The sequence below is a fragment of the Hypanus sabinus genome, chromosome 4 (assembly GCF_030144855.1).
Source record: "Hypanus sabinus isolate sHypSab1 chromosome 4, sHypSab1.hap1, whole genome shotgun sequence".
Lineage (NCBI taxonomy): Eukaryota > Metazoa > Chordata > Chondrichthyes > Myliobatiformes > Dasyatidae > Hypanus > Hypanus sabinus.
In genome coordinates, this window is record NC_082709.1 from 102,691,441 (window position 1) to 102,714,791 (window position 23,351).

The 23,351-nt window shown below is 44.3% G+C and overlaps 1 protein-coding gene across 1 annotated transcript in view; it reads left to right on the forward strand.

Moving 5' to 3' along the window:
• The window catches only part of LOC132393041 (uncharacterized), a 63,939-nt gene that overhangs the window by 29,130 nt on the left and 11,458 nt on the right, over positions 1-23,351 (forward strand). Inside the window, exons 5-7 of the mRNA XM_059967771.1 lie at positions 4,551-4,571; positions 5,351-5,602; positions 16,031-16,102. Of these exons, the coding sequence (XP_059823754.1) occupies positions 4,551-4,571; positions 5,351-5,602; positions 16,031-16,102 (345 nt within the window). The remainder of the gene's footprint in view (positions 1-4,550; positions 4,572-5,350; positions 5,603-16,030; positions 16,103-23,351) is intronic.

Sequence of the window (23,351 nt, forward strand, 5' to 3'; positions counted from 1 at the left end):
TTTGTGTGTGTTGTTATTTTAAAACTTAAGTGGTTGTGATCAATGCTCCGTAACAATTCTCCCACTGAAAGGTCAGTCACCTTGTCAGGCTTATATTGCAAGACTTATATCAGGGCCAATCTTGCCCCTCCAGTTGTTGGTCCATCTGCATACTGATTTAGGAAACCCTGTTGGATGCAGCTTAGAAACTCTGCCCTGTCTAAGTCTCTTGCATTAAGGTCCCAATCTACATTAGGGAAATTGAAGTCACCTATGACAACAACCCTGTTGTTTTCACACATTTCCTTGACTTGCCTGCCTGCCTACCTTTTTCTCAGTGTCCCAGAGGTTACTGGGGTCTATAGTATAATATTGTCAGTGATTGCATCTTTGTTGTTGTTAAGTTCTACCCATATAGACTCCATAATGTCCCCTCTGAGTGCAACTGTGATATTGTTGCTGATTAATAGTGCAGATTTCCAGGAATGAAAGGGTTATCATACGAGGAAAGTTTGATGGCTCTGGGTCTGTACTTGCTGGAATTTAGAAGAATGAGGGGTTGGGTATCTCATTGAAACCTTTTGAATGTTGAAAGGCTTACACAGAGTAGATGTTGAAAGGATGTTTCCCATGGTGGGAGAGTCTAGGACAAGAGGGCACAGCCTCAGGATAGAGGAGCATCCATTTAAAACAGATGTGGAGAAATTTCATTAACCGGAGGGTGGTGAATTTGTGGAATTTGTTACCACTGGCAGCTGTAGAGATTGTTAGGTTCATGATTGGACACGGCATCAAAAGTTACAGGGAGAAGGCCAGGGAGAGGGACTGAGGAGGGGAAAAACAGATCAGCAATGATTGAATGGCAGAGCAGACTTGATGGCCTCGTTCTGCCCCCATGTCTTATGAAGCCTTCAGCTTCCCAGATGAAGCTTGGACACCCAACACTAGTTCCAGTTCCTTCACCCAGTGTGGCAGGAACTGCAGCTGGGTGCACTTCCTGCAAATGTCGTCATCAAGGAGATTATGAAGTTCCCTGACTTCCTATATCTTGTAGGAGGAGCATTCCACTGCCCTAATTAACATCCTTCTCACATTGAATCAAGGATTTACAAATAATGAATAGAACCTTACCTGTGATTTCTCACTGAAACTTTGCTTTTTAAAAGAGCTGATCTCACTCTACACACCTGAGCCATTTATTCTGCCTATTCAGACTGAAGCCCCTCGAGCTAAAGGCTTAGCTCTCCACTCTGACATTGACCATTCCAATAATGGCTGCTCCAGTAATAGGGTGGGCTGGAAAGGGTGGATGGTGGTTCATGTGCAGGATAAACATTATGAATCAGAAGGCATTGATTTTTGGTTTTGAGCTAAAATGCTGGCTTACGTACTGTCTGTAAGTCTCCACCAATTTACAGACAGTACATAAGCCTTTGATAAGAAAAGATGCTGGGGCTTTGGAGAGGGTGCAGAAGTAGTTTACTGGGTTCTGCCTGGCTTAGAGGGCATGTGATGTAAGGAGAGGTTGGGCAAACATGGTTTGTTTTCTCTGGAGCTGTAGAGGCTGAGGGGAGATCTGATAGAGGTTTATAAGATTATGAGAGGCATAGATAGAGTAGACAGACAGGACCTGTTTCCTGGGGTTGAAATGTCTAATACCAGCGGGCACATATTTAAAGAGAGAGCATAGAACAGTACAGCACAGCAACAAGACCTCAGTGTTGCCAAACGGCATGAGCAAATATTCGAAGTGGCCCAGAGGTGTATTAAAGGCTGTTTTCCACTCGTCCCCCTCCCTTGCCCTGACTAGATAGTATGTGTTCTGAAGGTCCAGCTTTGAGAAAATGGTGGCTCCATGCAGAGATTCAAAAGCTGAACTAATGAGGGGTAAGGCGTACTTATCCTTAACTGTTATACTGGTTAGGCCTCTGTAATCAATACAAGGACAAGGCAACCCGTCCTCCTTTTCTACAAAGAAGAAACCGGCGCCTACCGGGGAGATGAAAGTCTGATAATGCCCGCCGCGAGGGACTCGCTGATGTACTTCTCCATGGCCCCTCTCTCCGGTCGGGATATGTTAAAAAGGCGACTGGTGGGTAGCGGGGCCCTGGGGAGAAGGTCGATGGCACAATCATATGGGTGGTGCGGAGGCAGGGAAAGGGCCCATTGTTTACTGAATACCGGTCCCAGGTCATGGTATTCTGTGGGGACTTAGGACAAATTGGGTGTTCCGGGACAGGCGGGGTCGTGGTAGCTTCCCTGGGAGATGGGGCTGACCGCAGACAGTTGGCGTGGCAAGATTGGCTCCATTTGGCTATCTTCCTGGCAGACCAGTCGATGTGGGGATTGTGTTCGGTCAGCCAAGAACCATCGGGGCTTGAGGTGAACGAACAAGACTGAATCGTATCTCCTCCCGATGGTTGCCGGATAGGATCAAGGTCAGGGGTGGTGTACAGTGGGTCACCCGAGCCAGCAGTATTCCGTCCAGGGCCCGGGCCTCCAGGAAGGTAGTTGGCGGCTCACGAGGTATTCCAGCCTGGGTGGCTAAGTCTTCATCCAGCAGATTGCCCTCAGCACCGGAATCCACCAGAGCCGATAGGGACTGAGACTGTCGTTGGTAATTCACGGTAGCTGGATCTGCATCCGAGTCTGGGGGGCCAAAGGGAGGATCATCCAGCTCACCAGGTGCCCTCCCTTTTGGCCACTGAGGGCAGGTATCCCGGAAATGTCCTAGCTGGCCACAATAGACCCACCTCTGAAATCGTTTGGCCAGGGAGAGCCAGTTCCATCCCAGCTGCATCAGTTCCTCCCCCAGGATGGTGGGGACGGAGGGAGCAGGAGCTACACTGGGAGCGGCTGGGGAAGGGAAACTGGGTGGGACTGGGCTTCCCCAAGGAATGGAGAGACTGGTTCCTTCTCTCAGCTGCTCTTGAAGTCGATTATCTAATCTAGTGGCCAGTGAGATCAGACAGTCTGTGTCGTCCCTCGCTGCCAGTTCGTCCTTTATCTTGTCCGAGAGGCCCTGTCGAACCACCTCCCGTAGGGCCTGGTCATTCCACTCTGAGTCTGCTTCAGAACTTGATGAAGTACCTTGCTGCACTTCACGAACCCTGACAAAGAGTTGGCAAGCGTTCAGTGGCGTCCTTACCATAAATGGGTTGTTCGAAGACCTTCCTCGTTTCAGCAACAGAGGAGGAGAAGGAGGACAAACCTCTGGTCGGCTATCCCATATCGTGGTTGCCCAGGCCAAGACATCCCCTTGTAGCAGCCCCATGATGTACACGATCTTGGATTTATCTGAAGTGTAGGTACATGGCTGTAGCTCAAAGACCAGAGAGCATTGTAACAGGAAGGCCCGGCACCTCCCTAGGTCCCCAGCGTAGGGTTCGGGCTGGGGTACGTTTGGCTCTCGAGGGGACTGTGTTGCTGATCCCAGGGGCGACACCATCCCGAGTGGTGTGGTTTGGGTAGTCGGTATTCTTGGAGGGGACAGAGAAAGGGAAGCGGAAACTCGGTCCACCTGTTCACTGACCTTCTGTACATTCGTGGACAGCGTCCGAAGGTTTTCCATGACCTCCCTAAATAATTTGTCGTGGGCACCCAGTAGGTAGCCCTGACTGGTGAGGGCCTGTTGTACAGGATCCATGTCCACTGGGTTCATTATGGCCAGTTCATTCTGTTACACAAGCAAGGCAGTGGACAGAGGAGGCAGAGTCAGGAGGCATTCTTGACATAGCGAGCATGGAATCAGTATCCAGGAGCGATGCTAGACTTAGAACTGGCAGTCCTAAGAACCAAGAAATGAGGTTACTCACACCAGAGTCGACCAACAAACTGGCAGCTCCTTGTTGTGATCACAGGGTTTTTGTCCTGCATTTGCTAATGGAAAGCAAGTGTGTGTAGTTAGTGGAACCTGGGAATGATTGGAACTAGACGAGGGGATTGAGGCCCAATTCCTGAGGTAAATAACATGGTGGGGGATTGCCAGAAGGGACCATGACATTCAGATGGAAACTTTCACTGTCTGTCTCCTTCCACAGATGTTGCCTGAACTGCTGAGTATCCCTGCCGTTTTTGCTTTATTTTAGCATTTCAGAATCAGAATCAGACTTTAATCGCCAAGTACCTACACATACAAGGAATTTACTTCCGGCAGATGTTGTCTCTCTGCTCATAACAATAATAATGATAAATATAAATGAAAATATAGATTATACATACAAGTAGTGCAATCCAAGTAATAGTTAGCCGACAGTTAACCGGCAGTTAACTGTTCAGCAAAGTGACCGCAGTAGGGAAAAAACTTCTCCAGTGCCTATTAGTCTTAGTCTGGAGGGATCTGAAGCGCCTACCAGACGGAAGCAGTTCAAACAGGATGGAAGGAGTCCTTTATGATGTTCCCCGCCCTCTTCAACATTTGTGATTTTTTTAAGAATCCACAGCATGTAAATTTATTCTTTTTCAATTACTTAGTTCCTTAAAAAGCTGAGACTGCCTGATAACTGAGAAAGTGAATTGTAATGTGGAGTTGTTTACAAACCAATTAAAGAACTTCTTTCAATGTTTTTCAGGTATCAAGCGTGGACCAATGGGTACGTTATCTCACCACATCATTCAAATGGCATTGTTATTTTAGCACACATAATTCATCTATCTGTGTCTATATCTCTTAATTCTGCTGCTTATTTTCTTCCTTTGGTTAGACACTTGGGCAGATAATTTGTCGTACAATTAAAGGGAATGTGACTACTGCTAGCAGTAATAACCCACAGGAGTATAGTGTTTTATATGTAACCCAACAAAACAAGTGTGGCACTTCGAAGATCATTTAAGAATAGGCACAGTGAATACCGAAAGACAGGAGTCATGTTGGGTCTTTATGAATCGCTGGCTTTATACAGCATGAGTGATATGTACTGTATGTCCCAAGGGCCCTCACAGATGAGGCAACATTTTCTGTGACTTTGGAGTGGTATTTGAACCCATGGTCTTATAACTCAGAAATAAACTAAATGTAAGCACAAGTTTCTGAAGAATGCAAGCTGGGAGAGGACTGGAATAACCTCCTGCTGTCGGGGTCAATTCATGGGCCTACTGAGGCTTGGGACCTTTGGGAATTGCCATCTCTGTGCTCTGTGTATAGTTCGACACGTGCTGATGGGCTGTCATAAAGTTTGATCATTGCATCAACTGTGTGAATCAATGACCAAAACAGATGGTTTGTATTCTGTGTAACGCTGATCATGTCAGGAGGTCCTTGTAGCCTTGTGATAATAGCCACTTAAAGGAAAGTAATCATTTACTAATATTGTCTGTACTTGGTGAAAGGGTGGAGGCAATATAAATAAGGCTGTAATTTTTATCCCTATAGAGCAGAAACTACTAAAACAGGCAAGCACGTTGTGCCAGCGACTTGGTCACCTGATTAGACCCATTGTCATGAGGTTATTCTCCAATGAAACGGTTTCACAGTACGAGCTGGACATCGTGCAGGGAGAGAGCACACTCTACTGTCAAGCCCAGCAGTTGATTAACATCTGCCTGCAGAAAGGGGAGCATTCCTGCCAGAGACTCTATGAAGCTCTGCGCGAGGAGGACATGGTCCTGGCAGAAGACATTGATGGTGAGAGCAAGTTTAACCTTTAACCTAATGCCATGTATTTAAGGTCATGCAGCAAAGGGCTTTTACAGAACTCTGCCAAGTTCCAGAGTAAAATAGTCTCAGTGCATTCATTCAACATAGAACAGTACACCACAGGAACAGGCCCTACAGTTCACAATGTTCTGCAAAACTAATTAAATAGGCAACTAAACTAATCTCTTTCTGCCCATACATATCCCGACATTCTCTCCACATTCCTGTGCCTGTCTAACTACACTGTATCATACTTGTCTCCACTTTCACCGCCAGCATCACGTTCCAGGTACTCCCTACTCCCTGTGTTAAAAAACTTGCTCTGCATATCTCCTGACAAGAGAAAATCGGCAGATGCTGAAAATCCGAGCAACTTCCTTGTCCATTCGGCCCTCCCCACTGATCTCACTCCTGGCACTTATCCTTGCAAGTGGAACAAGTGCTACACCTGCCCCTACACCTCCTCCCTCACTACCATTCAGGGCCCCAATCAGTCCATCCAGGTGAGGCAACACTTCACCTTTGAGTCTGTTGGAGTCATTTTCTGTGTTCAGTGCTCCTGGTATGGCCTCTTGTATATCGGTGAGACCCAACGGGAGACCACTTCGCCGAACATCTACACTCCATATGCCAGAACAAGCGGGATCTCCCAGTGGCTATCCATGTTAATTCTACTTCCCTTTCCCAATCCAATATATCCATCCATGGCTTCCTCCACTGTCAGAATAAGGAGGTTGGCAGATCAACACCTTGTATTCCATTTGGGTAGCCTCCAACCTGATGGCATGAACATCGATTTCTCAAACTTCCAGTCATGCCCACCCCCCTTCACCATTTCCCATCCCTTTGTCCCTCTCTCATGTTATCTCCTTGCCCACCCATTGCCTCCGTCTGGTGCTCCTGCCCCCCCCCCACCCTTTTCTTTCTTCCATGGCCCGTCTCTTTTACCAATCAACTACCTGGCTCTTTGCTTCATCCCTCCTCCTCCAAGTTTTACCTGTTGCCTGGCATTACTCTCTCCCCTCCCCACCACACCTTTCACATCTACTCCCAGTTTTTTTCTCCAGTCCTGCCAAAGGGCCTTGGCCCAAAACGTCAACTGTTTACTCTTTTCCATAGATGCTGCCCAGCCTGCTGAGTTCCTCCAGCATTTTGTGTGTGTGTTGTTCTGCATATCTCCTTTTGACTTACTCTCCCCCCTCCAACCTAAAGTGTAGGCCCTCTAGTATTATACATTCCAACAATGGGAAACAGGTACCTACCAGTCTCTCATAATCTTATAAACTTCTTTATCTCCTCTCAGTTTCTACTGCTCCAGAGAAAATAATCCAAGTTTGTCCAATCTCTCCAAAACCAATGCCTTCTAAACCCAGCAGCATTATGATAAACTTCTTCTGCACTCTCTGTAAAGCCTTCACTCTTGACTCTTGAACTCAGTGCCTCAGCTAGTAAAGGCAAGCACACCACGTACCCGAACAATCTGTGCAAGCACTTTCAGAAAGCTATAGGCCTGGACTCCAAGATTCCTCCGTACCTCGATACTGTTAGGGTCCTGCCATTTTCCATTTCAATGTCAAATGAGATTATGAAGTATGTGACTTTCCTAGGTTCTTGTCAGGTAGGAAGAGAGGTTCCAACACGTCAGATTATGTCAATTGTAATCCCATCATTTCAGAAAAGAGAGAGAGAAAGAAAATGAGAAACAACCAATTTGTTACCACATTAATGGAAGGAAACAATGTAATCTGCAATCAAAGATGTACAAACAAATCACCTTGAAAAGCATAAGAGGAATACTGGAATCAGCATGGATTTATCAAAGGGAAATGGTGCTTGAAAAGTAGGACTCCAGGATAGTAATCTCTGAATTGCTGCCCGTGCTGCATGCCAGTGATGGTAAGAATATGATGACTTGGTAGATGAATGTGTGGCTGAGCAACTGGTGCAGGGGCCAGGGTTTCAGATAGCTGCATTATTGGGATATTTTCTGGGGAATGTATAACCTGTACAAGATTCAAAGTACATTTGTTATCAAAGTATGTAAAAATTGTAAAAATTTGAGCTTTGTCTGCTTACAGGCAGCCACAAAGCATGAAATCTGAAAGACCCAATTTTAAAAAAAGGAAGACCAACACCCAAAGTGCAGAGAAAGAGAAAAACACAAATCATGTAAACAACAGAAGCAGCAACAGCGTTTGAGAACTAAATTGAGTCCATAGACCCGAATCCCTGGAGCAGACAGAGTCGGCCCAAAGCTTTGACTATTATCCTTGCTGGCAGGTTTGCTCGGGTTTAAACTAAATTGTCAGAGGGGGCTGGGAACTAGAGTCATAGGGCTGAGGATAAGGCAGCTGGTCTACAAGTCGATGCAGTGTGCAGTGAGACTGTGAGGAAGGACAGGGAGATGAGAGGGCAAAATTGCAGGCCCTGGATATGTTGCAATGTAACATAGGGACAAAATCTAAAAGGGTGATAAATATAGGACCAAAAGTGTTATATTTCAGTGCACACAATATACAGAATAAGGTAGATGATCATGTAGTACAGTTAAAGATTGGTAGGTATGATGTTGTAGGCATCATTGAGTTGTTTCTGAAGGAAGATTATGGCTGAGAGCTTATCATCCAAGGATACTGTGGTGAACTACATATACCTGTCTGGACACGCCCCCTGCTGACTGCTCCTGTGGCTCCTCCCACAGACCCCTGTATAAAGGCGATCAAGGCCTGAGCCCGGCCTCTCAGTCTCCAGGATGTAGTATGGTGGTCACTCACTGCTTGTTCCTTCTTCTAGTCAATAAAAGCCGATATCTCGCCTTACGTCTCAGAGTGAGTTATTGATGGTGCATCAGATACCCATTGTATTGAAAGGACAGGAAGGTAGGCAGAGGGGATGTACTCTGCTGGTTAAAAAATGAAATCAAATCCTTAGAAAGAGGTGTCATACCTGTAGGATTGGAAGATATAGAATCATTGTGGGTTGAGTTAAGGAACTGTAAAAGTAAAAAGACCCTGATGGGAATTAGATACAGGCATCTGATCAGTAACCAGAGTGGTGGCTACAAATTCCAACAAGAGATGTAAAACTCATGTCATAAGGGCAATGTTACTATAAACATGGGGTATTTCAATATGCAGGTAGATCGGCAAAATCAGGTTGGTTCTGGATTCCAAGAGAAGGAACTTGTTGAATGCCAATGAGATGGCTTTTTAGAGCAGCTTGTGGTTGAGCCCACTAGGAGAGAGAGCATTCTGGATTGGGTGTTGTGTAATGAACCAGATTTAATTGGAGAACTTAAGGTAATGGAATCCTTAATACTATAGAATTTACCCTGCAATTTGAGAGAGAGAAGATGAGTCAGATGTATCTGTATTACAGTGGATTAAAGAGAATCATAAATGCAAGAGAGAAAAGCTGACCAACATTGATTTGAAAAGGACACTAGCAGGGATAACAGCAGAACAGCAATGACTGGAGTTTCTGATTTTTGACCGCTGGAAAATGACACTCGAGAGGGAGTACCGGGGGTACGATGAAGTGGCAGATGAACAAAGTAAGTATTTTGCATCAGTCCTCAACAGTTGAAGACGCTAGCAGTATGCCACAAGTTCAAGAGTGTCAGGGGCAGAAATGAGTGCAATTGCCATTACTAGGTGCCTGAGAAGCTGAGAAGTCTGAAGGTAGATGAGTGACCTGGACCAGATGGAATACTTACACCCCAGGGTTCTGAAGAAAGTAGCTGAAGAGATTGTGCAAGTATTAGTAACGATCTTTCAAGAATCAATAGTCTGGCATGGTTCCAGAGGACTATAATATTGCAAAACTATTATTTAAGGAGAGAGAGAGAGAAGAAAAGAAAGTAAAGTCCATTTAGTCTGACCTCAGTGGTTGGGAAGATGTTGGAATAAATTATTAAGGATGAGGTTTCAGGGTACTTGGAGGGACATGATAAAGTAGGCCAAAGTCAACATGGTTTATTTAAGGGAAAATTTTGCCTGACAAATCTGTTGGAATTAATTGAGGAAATAACAAGCAGGCTAGGAAAAGGAGAATCAATTGATGTTGTGTATTTGGGTTTTCAGCAGGTCTTTGACAAGGTGTCACACATGAGGCTGCTTAACAAGATTAGAGCCTATGGCATTACAGGAAAGACACTAGCATGAGTAGATCATTGGCTGATTGGTAGGAGGCAAAGAATGGGAATGAAGGGAGCCTTTTCTGACTGGCTGCCGGTGACTAGTGGTGTTCCACAGGGGCCTCTGTTGGAATCACTTCTTTTTATATTATATGTCGATGATTTGGATGGAAGAATTGGCTTGGCTTTGTGGCCAAGTTTGCAAATAATAGAAAGATAGGTGGAGGGGCAGGTAGTGTTGAGGAAGCAGGGAAACTGCAAAAGAACATGGACAGATTAGGAGAATGGGCAAAGAAGTGGCAGATGAAATATGGTGTTGAAGCATATGCTCATGCACTTTGGTGGAAGGAATAAAAGCCCAGACTATTTTGTAATTAAGTTGAAAATTCAAAAATTTGAGCTGCAAAGGGACTTGGGAGTCCTCGTGCAGGATTCCCTAAAGGTAAACCTGCAAATTGAGTCAGTGGTGAGGAAGGCAATTACAATGTTAGCATTCTTTATGAGAGAACTAGAATATAAAAGCAAGAATGTAATGCTGAGGCCTCACTTGGAGCATTATGAGCAGTTTTGAGTCCCTTTTCTAAGAAAGGACATGCTGACATTGGAGAGGGTTCAGAGGAGGTTCACAAGAACGAATCTGGGAATGAAAGGTTTATTGTATGAGGAGTGTTTGATGGCTTTGGGCCAGTACTTGCGGGAATTTAGATGAATGAGAGGGGATCTCATTGAAATCTAGCAAATGTAGAAAGGCCTAAATAGAGTGGATGTGAAGAGGATGTTTCCTATAGGGGGTGAGTCCAGAACTAAAGGGCACAGCCTCCAAATAGAGGAACATTAATTTCAAACAGAGATGAACAGAAATTTCTTCAACCAGAAGTGTAATATTGAACCAGGTTCTCAGGTCCGGCAAGTGAGACAGGAAATGCACTGACTTCGAATAGGTATATTAATCATTCATTTACAAACTGTAAAAATTTGACCAAACATTCATATTCCCCAAGTTACAGACAATACAAAAGTGATTATTCAACAAACACACTTAATTAAAAGTGCATGCAGAGCATACCTTCCCAATCGTCATGTTCATCCTCGCCTTAAACAAAGGAAGAAGAGAGCAAGCCCCTTCCACGTGCTGTTTTATAAACCCAGGATGTTTGAACCTGGACACCAGGCAGTTATCCAATGGGAAAAGCCCCTGCAGTTTCTAAACTAACCAATCACAATGGAAACAGCCTTCAATAATCAGAATAAGGCATGTCCCCCTCAGGACACCTCACTCCTCTAAAGTTGCAAACATGATGATCCAACTCTCAAATTTGTATGACTCTCACAAATTCCCAAATAAGTTATACAAAAAACACAAGAGTACAATATCTAGTACTGTAAACCCAAGTCACCTCCCAGTACACTACAGCAGTCCACCAGCCCCAACCCGGAGTGTAATAGTTAATGAGCTTGTATTGGTATACACTGACTCTTTAGATGTGATCAACCATGTGAGAGATGTTGTCCAACTCATCAGGAACGTAGTGCAGCATTCTTCACCAATAACAGTACAAGTGTCACCTTCCTTTGTGAGCAGGTAATCCAAGGCCATCGAAACCATTCCCCGGTCAGTCTGGCCGTACCATGCTGAGAAAGGCTTATCAATCAAAACATGCTTCCTTTGTAATTGCCCTTGTAATAACCAGCATGGACAAGGTGCTCATTCAGGGCACTGGGGTGGCATACATACAGCACCACATATCAACTGCACCCCCCTGTGGAGCAACAGCTATGCCTAGGATCTGCATACCCAGTACGTGCCTTTCAGCTTCCAACTAGTGCCCAGCCTCTCAACACCATTGGGCATGGACACAACCATCCCAGGACACTGGTCCTGCTCACACTTGCCACCCAGCTTGCACCTTGTGCCTCAATACACCTACACCCACACTCTGTCAGCCAGGAAATCACTTTAAGAGTCAGGACCTTCCAATTATGCACATAGTACGTAGGGAAATACCAGCGCTTAAAACACTCACTCCACCAGGACTTTTAAGGCTCAAGTCTCTTGACTATTAGCAAACTATGGATTGAGGGTGGCTGGCACAGACTACCCCCTCCCAGCTCCCCCAAAACAGAAAGCTAAAACATGAGAATTTCTCCCAACACTTTATTCTGCCGTTAAGGAGATTGATATCAGTGGCATCTCTTCTGTGATGTAGTAAGGAGACTTCACACAAATGCAGCAATCTGAACTGTGGGTCCAGTGTGCAAATTGAAATACCATTGACAGGAATGTATAACAGAATCTCACACACATAGACAGAGTCTCTTAAAACATCACCTTCTTCTCCATACACTAGACCTTGTAATAATTGAATTGCTGTACTTACAGAACACCCAACAACTGATGCTATTAAAGACAGCATTACCCCTTTTATTAGAGAAAACTGCCCCCATAAGCAGGTGTCCCACCATTCCAGAAGATAATTCAACGTTCTCCAGTGGGACAGCACTATCGCAGTATATTTCTGCGATAAGAGCCCACTGGCATTGAACTTTAGTGCCCTCCTCTTCTGTGCTCTATTCCACTTGGGGTTTTAAATTCTAGTCAGCAAGAGTGGGATCCTCAAGTTTAACTGTTGCCATTACCCGAACCCACAGTAATGCATTAGTGTCACAGCAGCATAATGGTTAGCACAACACTTTACCGTGCAGTCGACCTGGGTTCAATTCCCTCCACTGCCTCTAAGGAGTTTGTACGTTCTCCCTGTGACCACGTGGGTTTCCTCCATATGCTCCAGTTTCCTCCCACAGTCCAAATACATACTAGTTGGTAGGTTAATGGGTCATTGTAAATTGTCCCATGATCAGGCTAGCATTCAATAAGGGGAGTTGCTGAATGGCTGAAATATGTTCAAGGGAAGCAAGTAATGTTCTCCAGACATTTTTTATTCAATCTTTTTATTGATTTAAAAAGAGCATATATACGAGCAAGAGGAGATAACAATACATACAGAAGGTGAAATAAACATTATCAAAATCATGCAAAGTATGAGTCTGATATAGAATGTATAAGGAAAAAGATAATTAATTCTCCTCTTATCAATTCATAAAAAGAAAAAAAAGACTTCTTGAAATTTTTATATGAAAACCCCCCACTATTCTCTACAAACAAAAACAAAAGGGTAATAAAGGACTGGGCAGTCCATCCAGACAATAAAACCAAGAGAAGAAAGACCTTCTGATCAAATCCAAAACTTCAAAAAAAATCAATAAATCAAATCATATGAAAATATTGAATAGAAGGTCACCAGATTTCTTCAAATTTAAAGGATGTATCAAATGTCTGACTTCTTATTAATGACATGTTGGGACGATAGTCTCCCTAAGGCACCCATCTCTCTATTAGATGGGCTCACACCGGTATCCCCACACCCATAACCTCAGTAACTTTGCAGCCAAAGACTCCCCAGCCTTCAACTCTACCTATCTCCTAAACTCGCTAATTCCTTCCTGGAGAATTCTCTGAGCACTGCCTTCTTCAAAGTGTCCATTATAGCATCGCCCGCACACTCCTCCCCATCCCCCTCCCCTGAGAGGAAGGAGCTGCAGATCAATGCCCCCATAAGGGGTGTGGGAATGCATAATTACTGGCCTGGCCCATACTGTTTCAAACACACAAGAGAGAGGGTGATCATTTCGAGAATGAAACGGAGGGGGTCTCTCTACTCCCACTCCCCTTCATTTGCATCAACCAGCCAGATATTCTCGTCTCCCAACCCCCCCAGAAGGATCATCACCTCCACCTCAACGTGACTTGCACCTTAATGGGATCAGGGTCCCAAATGGCCCTTAGAGCCCCCTCTAAATTCCGTACTTTCATTACCGACAGGCTATCTGTACATTCATATCTTCTAACTTCGTAGCCCTACTCTGAGCCATCAATAGTGATTCACTCTAAATAATACAGCGCTGACTGAGATCTTCCAGTTCATTCTTAAGGCTCACTATCGTTTTACTCTGATGTCTTACAATTGCTGCAAAAAGCCAGAAAGCATCAGCTGGCTATCCGTTCTCCTGGGAAAACCCAAGTAAAAAAGAATGTGGAGTCTCATTTGAACCCCAGCAAAATCTAACCGGTCTGACCAATCTACTGGCACCCTGTAACCCATCAGTAAGTTAGCGAGACTTCCAAAGCCTGCATTATTATCTGTCCACCCTGGGACTCTGCATCTCTCAATTGGAGAGTCCTCTCTTTTAAATAACCTCTTAAAGAAATACATTTCTGCTCAAAAAGACAGACCCTGCTCGCAGCGCCAAATGAATCAGGTCCAGCAAGTGAGACAGGAAATGCACTGACTTTGAATAGGTATATTAATCATTCATTTACAAACTGTAAAAATTTGACCAAACATTCATGTTCCCCAAGTTACAGACAATACAAAGATGATTATTCAACAAACACACTTAGTTAAAAGTGCATGCAGAGCATACCTTCCCAATCGTCATGTTCATCCTCGCCTTAAACAAAGGAAGAAGAGAGCAAGCCCCTTCCACGTGCTGTTTTATAAACCCAGGATGTTTGAACCTGGACACCAGGCAGTTATCCAATGGGAAAAGCCCCTGCAGTTTCTAAACTAACCAATCACAATGGAAACAACTTTCAACAATCAGAATAATGCACAACCCCACAGGACAAAAGAGTAGAGAATCTGTGGAAATTCATTGCTGCAGCTGGCTGTGGAGGCCAGTTCATTGGGTGTACTTAAGGCAGAGTTTCACAGGTTTTTGATTGGTCAGGGTGTGAAACGTAACAGGGAGATGGCAAGAGAATGGAGTTCAGAGGGAAATTGGATCCACCATGGTGAAATGGCGGAGTGCCCTTGATAGGCTGAATGGCCTAATTCTGCTCCTATCTCTAATGGTCTTATGGATAAAGAGTTTATCTACTCTACCTATGCCTCTAATAATCTTGTATAATTCTATCAGGTCTATCCTCAGCCTCTGATACCCCCAGAGAAACAACTCAAGTTTGTCCAAACTTTCCAAGGTAATATTTTCTAATCCAGGCAGTATTCTTTCTCCAGAGCCTCAACAACTTTCCTGTAATGCAATAACTAATAATGTCTTATGGATGCCAAAATGAGACTATACCTGAGGAAGTGATATATCTGAAATACAAAAGATTTCCAAACACAGGTACAAATCTTACAAACTAAAAGAACATGCTAACAAATTACGAATGAATGGTCGACTGACACAGAAACTGAAGGTTGAGGAATGAATGTTGTTCTTTGTTATCCATCTTGTCATTCCCAACAATCTTCAGTTTTTTCTAACATTTATACTGTTTTGTAACTAGTTGGCATTATTTGCATATCATGCTTTTCAGATACCTTTGCTGTGACAAAGTAATTGAAACTGATGGTCTAAACCTTCTGGGGACAGAGATCCCAAACCCCTAAAATTAATGCTATAATGGCTGACTCTTAAGGTACACAAATATCCCAACCATTGATTATCATACCTGTGACCATGTTTGATGAGCCAAGTGACATTGCCCCATTGTCTTGCATTTGGTTAGTGCAGACAGAAGTTTGATGGACATTTCACTTTGCAAAGCACATCCCCTAGCAGCTAGCTCCACTCCATCACCCCCTCGCCACCCTGCTGTGAACCAGCAGCCTGTGCCCTGTACCGCTGTTTACAAAGCTGTGCTTTTAACTTCAAACTGATTCCTTGTAATTTACACTAAGAACTAGTTCTTGTTTGCTTATTTGTTAACCTTGTCACAAAGAACACAGCCCCTTGGAAAGGTCAAGCTGCTGTACTAGAAAGCTGAGCTTTGCAATATGCCCCTCAGGCCCTGGAAAGTGAACCTTCATCATATCAGTAAGCCGGACAGCACCTGCAGAAAGAGAAATAAAGTTAGTGTTTCGAGTTGATGAACCGATAAACATTCATTAGAACAGTTCTGATGAAAGATCATAGAACCTCTGTTATCTCTCCACAGTCGCCTCCCAGCCTGCTAAGCATTTCTAACACTTTCTGTTTTATTTCTAGTAGATCATCCCTCAACTTAAACCTATGGATATAGGAATGCCCTTAGTGAGACACAGCTGATTTCCCTACATCTGCATGCCAGTTGAACGTAGAACTCTGAAGGAACAATTGCCCATTCACTCAACTTGCCTGAAAGGAGAAAGTGTTCAGAAAATAATGCCAATGCTTTATGTTGTGGTCAACCTATTGCATATCATGTTTATTGGCTAGCAACTCTTGTTCCCTTGCAGATGCAGAGCAGGCAACTTCATTATCATCTCACAGTCCCATTCCTCAGGAGGAAACACAGCCCGTACCTTCCTGTGAGTAAGATCGCTCAGTCACCATTTCCTGAGTTGCGGCAATGTACTAAAGACACAATCTCTCTATATGTATCCATTGTTGTGTGAAGTGTTCAGATTGTTGTTTGAAGGTTCACAATAAATTGGTGTTTGAAGACACATTTAATGGAAATCAGTATAAGATCGGAATCAGGTTTAATATCACTGGCATATGTCATGAAATATGTTGTTTGGCAGCAACAGTATATTGCAATATTTAATTTTTTTTAAACCGCCAATTACTCTGATATAATCTTTGCCATTCAGACTTTATCATGACCTACATTTAATACCAGTGCCTTACTGTGGGATTCAGGTTAATTGGACAGTCAGGGCAGCCACTTATTTGGGACAACTCTTAAAGAACAGAAACTAATCATGAAAATATCTAGGATTCCCTTTGTTTACTTGGGACACTGCTGCTTAATTGGAACAGGAGACTGTTGCTGAACATTTCTAACTAATGTCAGTTGTGTACACTTAGGTGGTCGTGAACTCAAGTGAACAGTTTTTAGGTTGTGTCAAATATGAGAGTTTGTTTTCAAAAAGCAGAGATTTTTCTGATTTATAGTTGATGATAAATAAGCAGTAAGGCAATTCAGAACTGTTTTTCTCACTGTGGTTTCAAGCATTCAGGCTTAGAGTTGCCAGAAATGACCAGGAATGAAAATGAAATCATTTTACTACTTCAACAAGTTAGAAATCACGGAGAAGTTGAAGGTATTGAAAATCATCTTGAACATCAAAATGAAAATGGTGATTTGGAGGATGCAATTATCAACCACATTGTATGAAAGCAGTCCATTATCTGCAATAGGTGTCTGCACAGATTTTGTTCATTTTTCAAAAGAAAGCAATGCAAATGAATTCCTCCATCGATAACTATTAGGAACTAATACACAGTTTGATAGTACTGTAGTAGTATTGGTGGTGTTCTAATTCGTTCTCTTTCATTTTAATACACAATTTGTTACTCATTTTGTCTCTTTTATATCTTTGTAGCTATTTCCCCAAAACTTTGTCGAAGTGGTTCTGCTGCTTAATTGGTCTTAATGTGTCCTAATTAATGGGAATATATATATATATATATATAATATGGTTTGTTAAGGTATAATAACTGGGAGTAGTGGAGATGAGCTCCCAATGGTGTGCATCTCAAATAGCCTCTGACAACCAAGTCCAGTTCTCGGCCTTCACGTGTGATTTAGCCCGGCAGAACTGTTTCTACTGACAGGAGAAGGGCAAGGGCAGGTTACTGGCACCTTAAAACTGTTTGCTTTGGGCAGATGGGGCTCGTCAACAGTGGTTGGCAGCTAATCCAGGAGAAGGAAAGCTCTGATCACAAACCTCTGCTGTCTTGCACTATGCCCACTCATGGAAAAGGCTTTGGGAGTAAACTCCTAGAAATAACTGGAGCTGGAGTCCTTACATTGAGTTCAACTCCTGAGATGTCCCTGGTGCTAAACTGACATTCCTTTGGATTCATCTACTGTGTGGTGAGGGGGAGTCTGCTACATGGGCAACAGCTTGCTCTCCATATCATACTGCCCTAGCTTACGTATCACATAGACAATATCCATTCTTGACCCCAACCATGGAGCAGGGTCCAGGAGCCCGATGGCTGTAGGTCCCAGCCAGGGAGCCAGTTCAAAACTGAGGCAAGTGCCAGTGACTGCAGGCCCCAGGTAGGGAGCCAGTTCAACACTGAGGGAGTGTTGGTGACTGTAGGTCCCAGCCAGGGAGCCAGTTCAACACTGAGGCAAGTGCCAGTGACTGCAGGCCCCAGCTAGGGAGCGAGTTCATCACTGAGGGAGTGTTGATGGCTGCAGGCCACAGCTAGGGAGCCAATTCATCACTGAGGGAGTGTTGAAGGCTGCAGGCCACAGCTAGGGAGCCAATTCATCACTGGGGGAGTGTTGATGATGCAGGCCCCAGCTAGGGAGCCAGTTCATCACTGAGGGAGTGTTGATGGCTGCAGGCCCCAGCTAGGGAGCCAGTTCATCACTGAGGGAGTGTTGGTGGCTGCAGGCCCCAGCTAGGGAGCCAGTTCATCACTGAGGGAGTGTTGATGGCTGCAGGCCACAGCTAGGGAGCCAGTTCATCACTGAGGGAGTGTTGGTGACTGCAGGCCCCAGCTAGGGAGCCAGTTCATCACTGAGGGAGTGTTGATGTCTGCAGGCCCCAGCTACAGAGTCTGTTCAGCACTGAGATGTGTGAAGCTCATGGTGAAGTCAGCTGAATACTGGTTTATCCTTTGTTCTCGGCCTCGACCCTATGATCTCTTTAATCTAGCTCGGGGCTTAAATCGGCTAAACATTGGTTCATTTCCGCTCTCAGGCCAAGTCCCTGCTGCTTCAATCTAGCTGCTGGTCCGCTCCAGCAGAGCCTGCCATGGCGGTACCTACATTCTTCAGAGTCCAATTTGCCGAATCCTTCAGGATGCTGCAAAAGCTAGGTCATACATGCAGTTCAAAAGCACAACCCCCAAAAGGAAATTACTGACAATGGATTTCAGTGATCATAGTCCAGGAAAAGTACATTAAATAGAATAGTTCGTAATTTTTTTGCTGCCTGCAAAATGTTGCCGTGTCTCACCAGCGCCATCTCTGGGCTCAGTATCAAGAGCTTAGGGTCTGCATGTTCCTGTTGGGGTGAAGGGCAGGGCTGCAAGATTTGGTGAACACTGGTTGGCCAGAGATATGAGGGTCTGGTTAAGAAAAAGGAGTATATACTGTGCATAAGCAATTGGGAACTAGTAAATCTCTTGATGACTGCAAGAAGTGTAGGAGTTCACTTAAGAGAGAAGTTACAAGGTTAAAAGAAGGATATGAGAAGAATCTAGCACACAAGGTGAAGCAAAATCCCAAGAGATTCCAAAGATTTATTTTGAGTAGAAGGGTGGCTAGGGAGAGAATACTTTTCAAGATCAGCTTGGCTGGCTGTATGTTGAACCACAGGAAACGGGTGAGATTTTTGATGAATATTCCTATTCAGTTTTACCATGGAGAAGACGGTGTTGTCTTGGACCATATGCAACTTAGCAGGGAGAAGGTACTGGAGGCCTTAAAGAGAACAAATCCCCAGAGCCAGAACTGATGCCCTCTCAGGCCTTGTGGGAAGCTGAAGAAGAAATTGTGGAGGCCCTTACAGAGACGTTTGCCAAAGGTGAGGTTGCAGAGGACTAGAGAGTGAATTATGTGGCACCGTTGTTTAAAAGGGGGGCAAAAACAAGCCAGGAGACTACAGACCTGTGGCTAAATTGCTGGAGGGGATTCTGAGGGAAACATTTGGAGAGACAAGGTCTGACACAGGACAATCAGAATTGCTTTATCCATGAGAAGTGGATACTGTCTATACAGATTTTGACAAGGTCCTTCCTGGCAGGCTAGTCTGGAAGGTTAGATCACACAGGATCCAGTGGTGGATAGTGGATAGGAAACAGAGGCTGATGGTCAAGGGTACTTTCTCAAACTAGAGGCCCGTGTCTAGTGGTGTGCCATAGGGGTCGGTGCTGGGATCTACATTGTTTGTAATTTATATCAATGAGAATGCACAAAGCACGTTAGGTAAGTAAGCGGATTTTCTAAAATAGCTGCTGTTGTAGATACTGAGGAATGCTATGAAAAATTCCAGGGGGATCTTGACCAGCCAAGTATGTGGGCTCAGGATTGGCAAATGGCTTTCAATCTAGATAAATGTGACATACTGCATTTTGGTTAGAACTTATACCATGAATGGCAGTGCCCTATGGAACAGAGTGACCTCAGAGTGCAGGTTCATAGTTCATCCACAGGCAGATAGGGTGGTGATGGAGGCATTTGGCACACCAGCCTGGCAACCGAGTCTCAGAGTTGGGAAATTATGAGGCAGTTATGTAAACTACTGGTGACACTACCCTGCTGAATCAAACTCAGAACCAGGTTTATTATCAATACAAATACTTTATTGTCACCAAACAATTGATACTACAGCTTACAATCATCACAGTGACATTTGTTTCTGTGCTTCACGCTCCCTGAAGTACAAATCAAAGTAAATATAATAAAAATTTGAATTATAAATCATAATTAGAAAACAGAAAAGGGAAAGTAAGGTAGTGCAAGTCAGGTCCAGATATTTGGAAGGTACGGACCAGATCCGGGTCAGGATCTGTTCAGCAGTCTTATCACAGTTGGGAAGAAGCTGTTCCCAAATCTGGCCGTATGAATCTTCATGCTCCTGAGCCTTCTCCCAGAGAGAAGAGGGACAAAAAGTGTTTTGGCTGGATGGGTCTTGTCCTTGATTATCCTGGCAGCTCTGCTCCAACAGCGTGTGGTGTAAAGTGAGTCCAAGGATGGAAGATTGGTTTGTGTGATGTGCTGGGCTGTGTTCACGATCTTCTGCAGCTTCTTCCGGTCCTGGACAGGACAACTTCCATACCAGGTTGTGATGCATCCTAGAAGAATGCTTTCTACGGTGTATCTATAAAAATTAGTGAGGGTTCTAGGGGACAGGTCAAATTTCTTCAGCTTTCTCAGGAAGTAAAGGCGCTAGTGGGAAATATGTTGCCAAATATGTTGCTAAATATGTTGTGAAATTTGTTGTTTTATGGAAGCATTATAGTACAAGGCTTTAAAAATTACTATGTTACTAAAAAATAAATAAGTATAAAAGAGGAATAGTGAGATGGTGTTCATGGGTTCATAGACTGCTCAGAGATCTAATAGCAAAGGGGAAGTGGCTGTTCCTGAAAGGTTGAGTGTAGTCCTGCACCCCTCCTTGATAGTAGTAATGAAAAGAGGGCATGTCCCAGATGTTGAGGGTCCTTAATGATGGGTGCCGGCCTTCTTGAGGATGCCCTTGATAATAGGGAGGATTCTGCCCTTGCTGGAGCTGTGTGAATCTGCTCTTTCAGCCTGCATATTGAGCATTCATATCAGACAGTGATGCAACCAATCAGAATGTCCTCCACCGTATATCTGTAGAAATGTTACTCCTCAAACTCTGGTGAAGGATGACCTTTGGCGTGCCTTCATCGTGATTGCGTCAATGTTGTTGGGCCCAGGACAGATCCTTGGTGATGCTGACACCCTGAAACTTAAAGCTGCTCACCCTTTCCACTGCTGTCTCAATGAGGAAGGTGTCTTTTCCCAATTTTCCCTTCCTGAAGTTCACAATCAGTTCCTTGTGTTGCTGATGTTGCAACTCAAGCAGCCATTTTGTCTCGCTCCCATACACCTCCTTGTTGCCATCTGAACTTTTGCCGACAACGGTGATGTCATCAGAATCATCCGATCTCTCCCCATCACTGCAATACAGGCAACAACCTAGTGAATTTCCAGTGCACTCACTGAACGCAGCTACGTTCTTAAAGCTACAAAAAATTAATTTGGTTTGGGGCTTTTAGTTGCTTGTTTTTTCACTGTAGCATTGAGCCTTGCAGTCTTTATGTCCTGTTCCATGTGATTATTCCATGAGGTGTCAGACCTGTGGTGATTTTAAGAGTTACTGTGTCTGAGGTCTGCAGATTCCCATAACTAAGATGTAGAACTGACAATGGTAATGTTTATATGTATGACGTGTGGGCTACCTTCAAGAGAGTGAATCCAAGGGAAGCATCTGGTCTGGACAGAGTACCTGGCCAAGTACTGAAGACCTGTGCCGACCAACTGGCAGGTGTATTCATGGGTACCTTCAACCTCTCGCTCTAGTAGTGTGTGTTACACACCTACTTCAAGCAGGTTTCAATCGTACCAGTGCCCAAGAAGAGCATGGCAACCTATCTCAATGACTATGACCCAGTGGCACTTACATCCACTGTGATGAACTGTTTTGAGAGGCTGGTGTTGAAGCATATCAGCTCCTGTCTGAGTGGTGACTTGGATCCACTCCAATTTGCCAACTAAAGCAACAGGTTGTTATCTCATTGGCTCTTCACACAACCCTGGACAACCATCTAGACAACAAAGATGCATACATCAGGATGTTCTCTATCAATTACAGCTCAGCACTTAATACCATCACCCCCTCAAAACTGATCAGTAAACTCCAAGACCTGGGCCTCAATATCCCCTTGAGCAGTTGGATCCTGGATTTCCTCACTTGTAGACCCCAGTCAGTTTAGATTGGCAAAAACATCTCCTCTACAATCTCAACCAGCACAGTCTCACCACAGGGATGTGTGCTTAGCCCCTGCTCTACTCACTTTACACATATGACTGTGTGGCTAAGTACAGCTCCAACACCATATCTAAGTTTGCTGATGACACCACTGTTGTGGGCTGCATCAAAGGGGTGATGAATCAGCATACAGGAGGGAGATTGAAAACTTGGATATGTGGTAACATAACAACAACTTCTCACTCAATGTCAATGAGACCAAGGAACTGATTGTAGGCTTCAGGAGAGGGAAACCAGAGGTCCGTGAGCCAGTAATCTTCGAAAAATCAGAGGTGGAGAGAGTCAGTAGCTTTAAATTCCTGGATGTCAGTATCTCAGAGGACCTGCCCTGGGCCCATCATATAAATACAATTGTGAAGAAAGCACGACAGCGCCTTTACTTCCTCAGGAGTCTGCGGAGGTTCAGCATGTCATTCAGATTATTATTTAGATGGGGAGAAAATTCAAAAATCATAAGTGCAAAGGGACTTGGGCGTCCTAGTGCGGGATACCCTAAAGGTTAACCACCAGGTTGGATCGGCAGTAAGGAAAGTGAATGATATGTTGGCATTCATTTCAAGAGTAATAGTGTATAAGAGTAAGGAGGTGTTGATGAGGCTCTATGGGGCACTGGTGAGACCCCACTTGGAATACTGTGTGCAGTTTTGGGCCCCCTATCTTAGAAAGGATGTGATGATGTTGGAAAGAGTTCAGAGAAGATTCACTAGGATGATTCCTGGAATGCAGGGACAAACATATGAGGAGCGTTTGTCGGCTCTTGAATTGTGTTCATTAGAGTATAGAAGAATGAGAGGGGATCTCATAGAAACATTTCGAATGTTGAAAGGGTTGGACAGAGTAGGTGTAGAAAGGCTGTTTCCCTTAGTGGATGAGTCCAGGACAAGAGGTCACAGTCTTAGAATTAGAGGGTACCCATTTGAAATTTTTTTAGCCAGAGGGTGGTGGATTTATGGAATTCGTTGCCACATACAGCTGTGGAGGCCCAACCATTGAGGGTGTTTAAGGAGGAGATTGATAGATATCTAATTAGTTAGGGTATCAGGGGATATGGGGAAAAAGCCGGAAGTTGGAA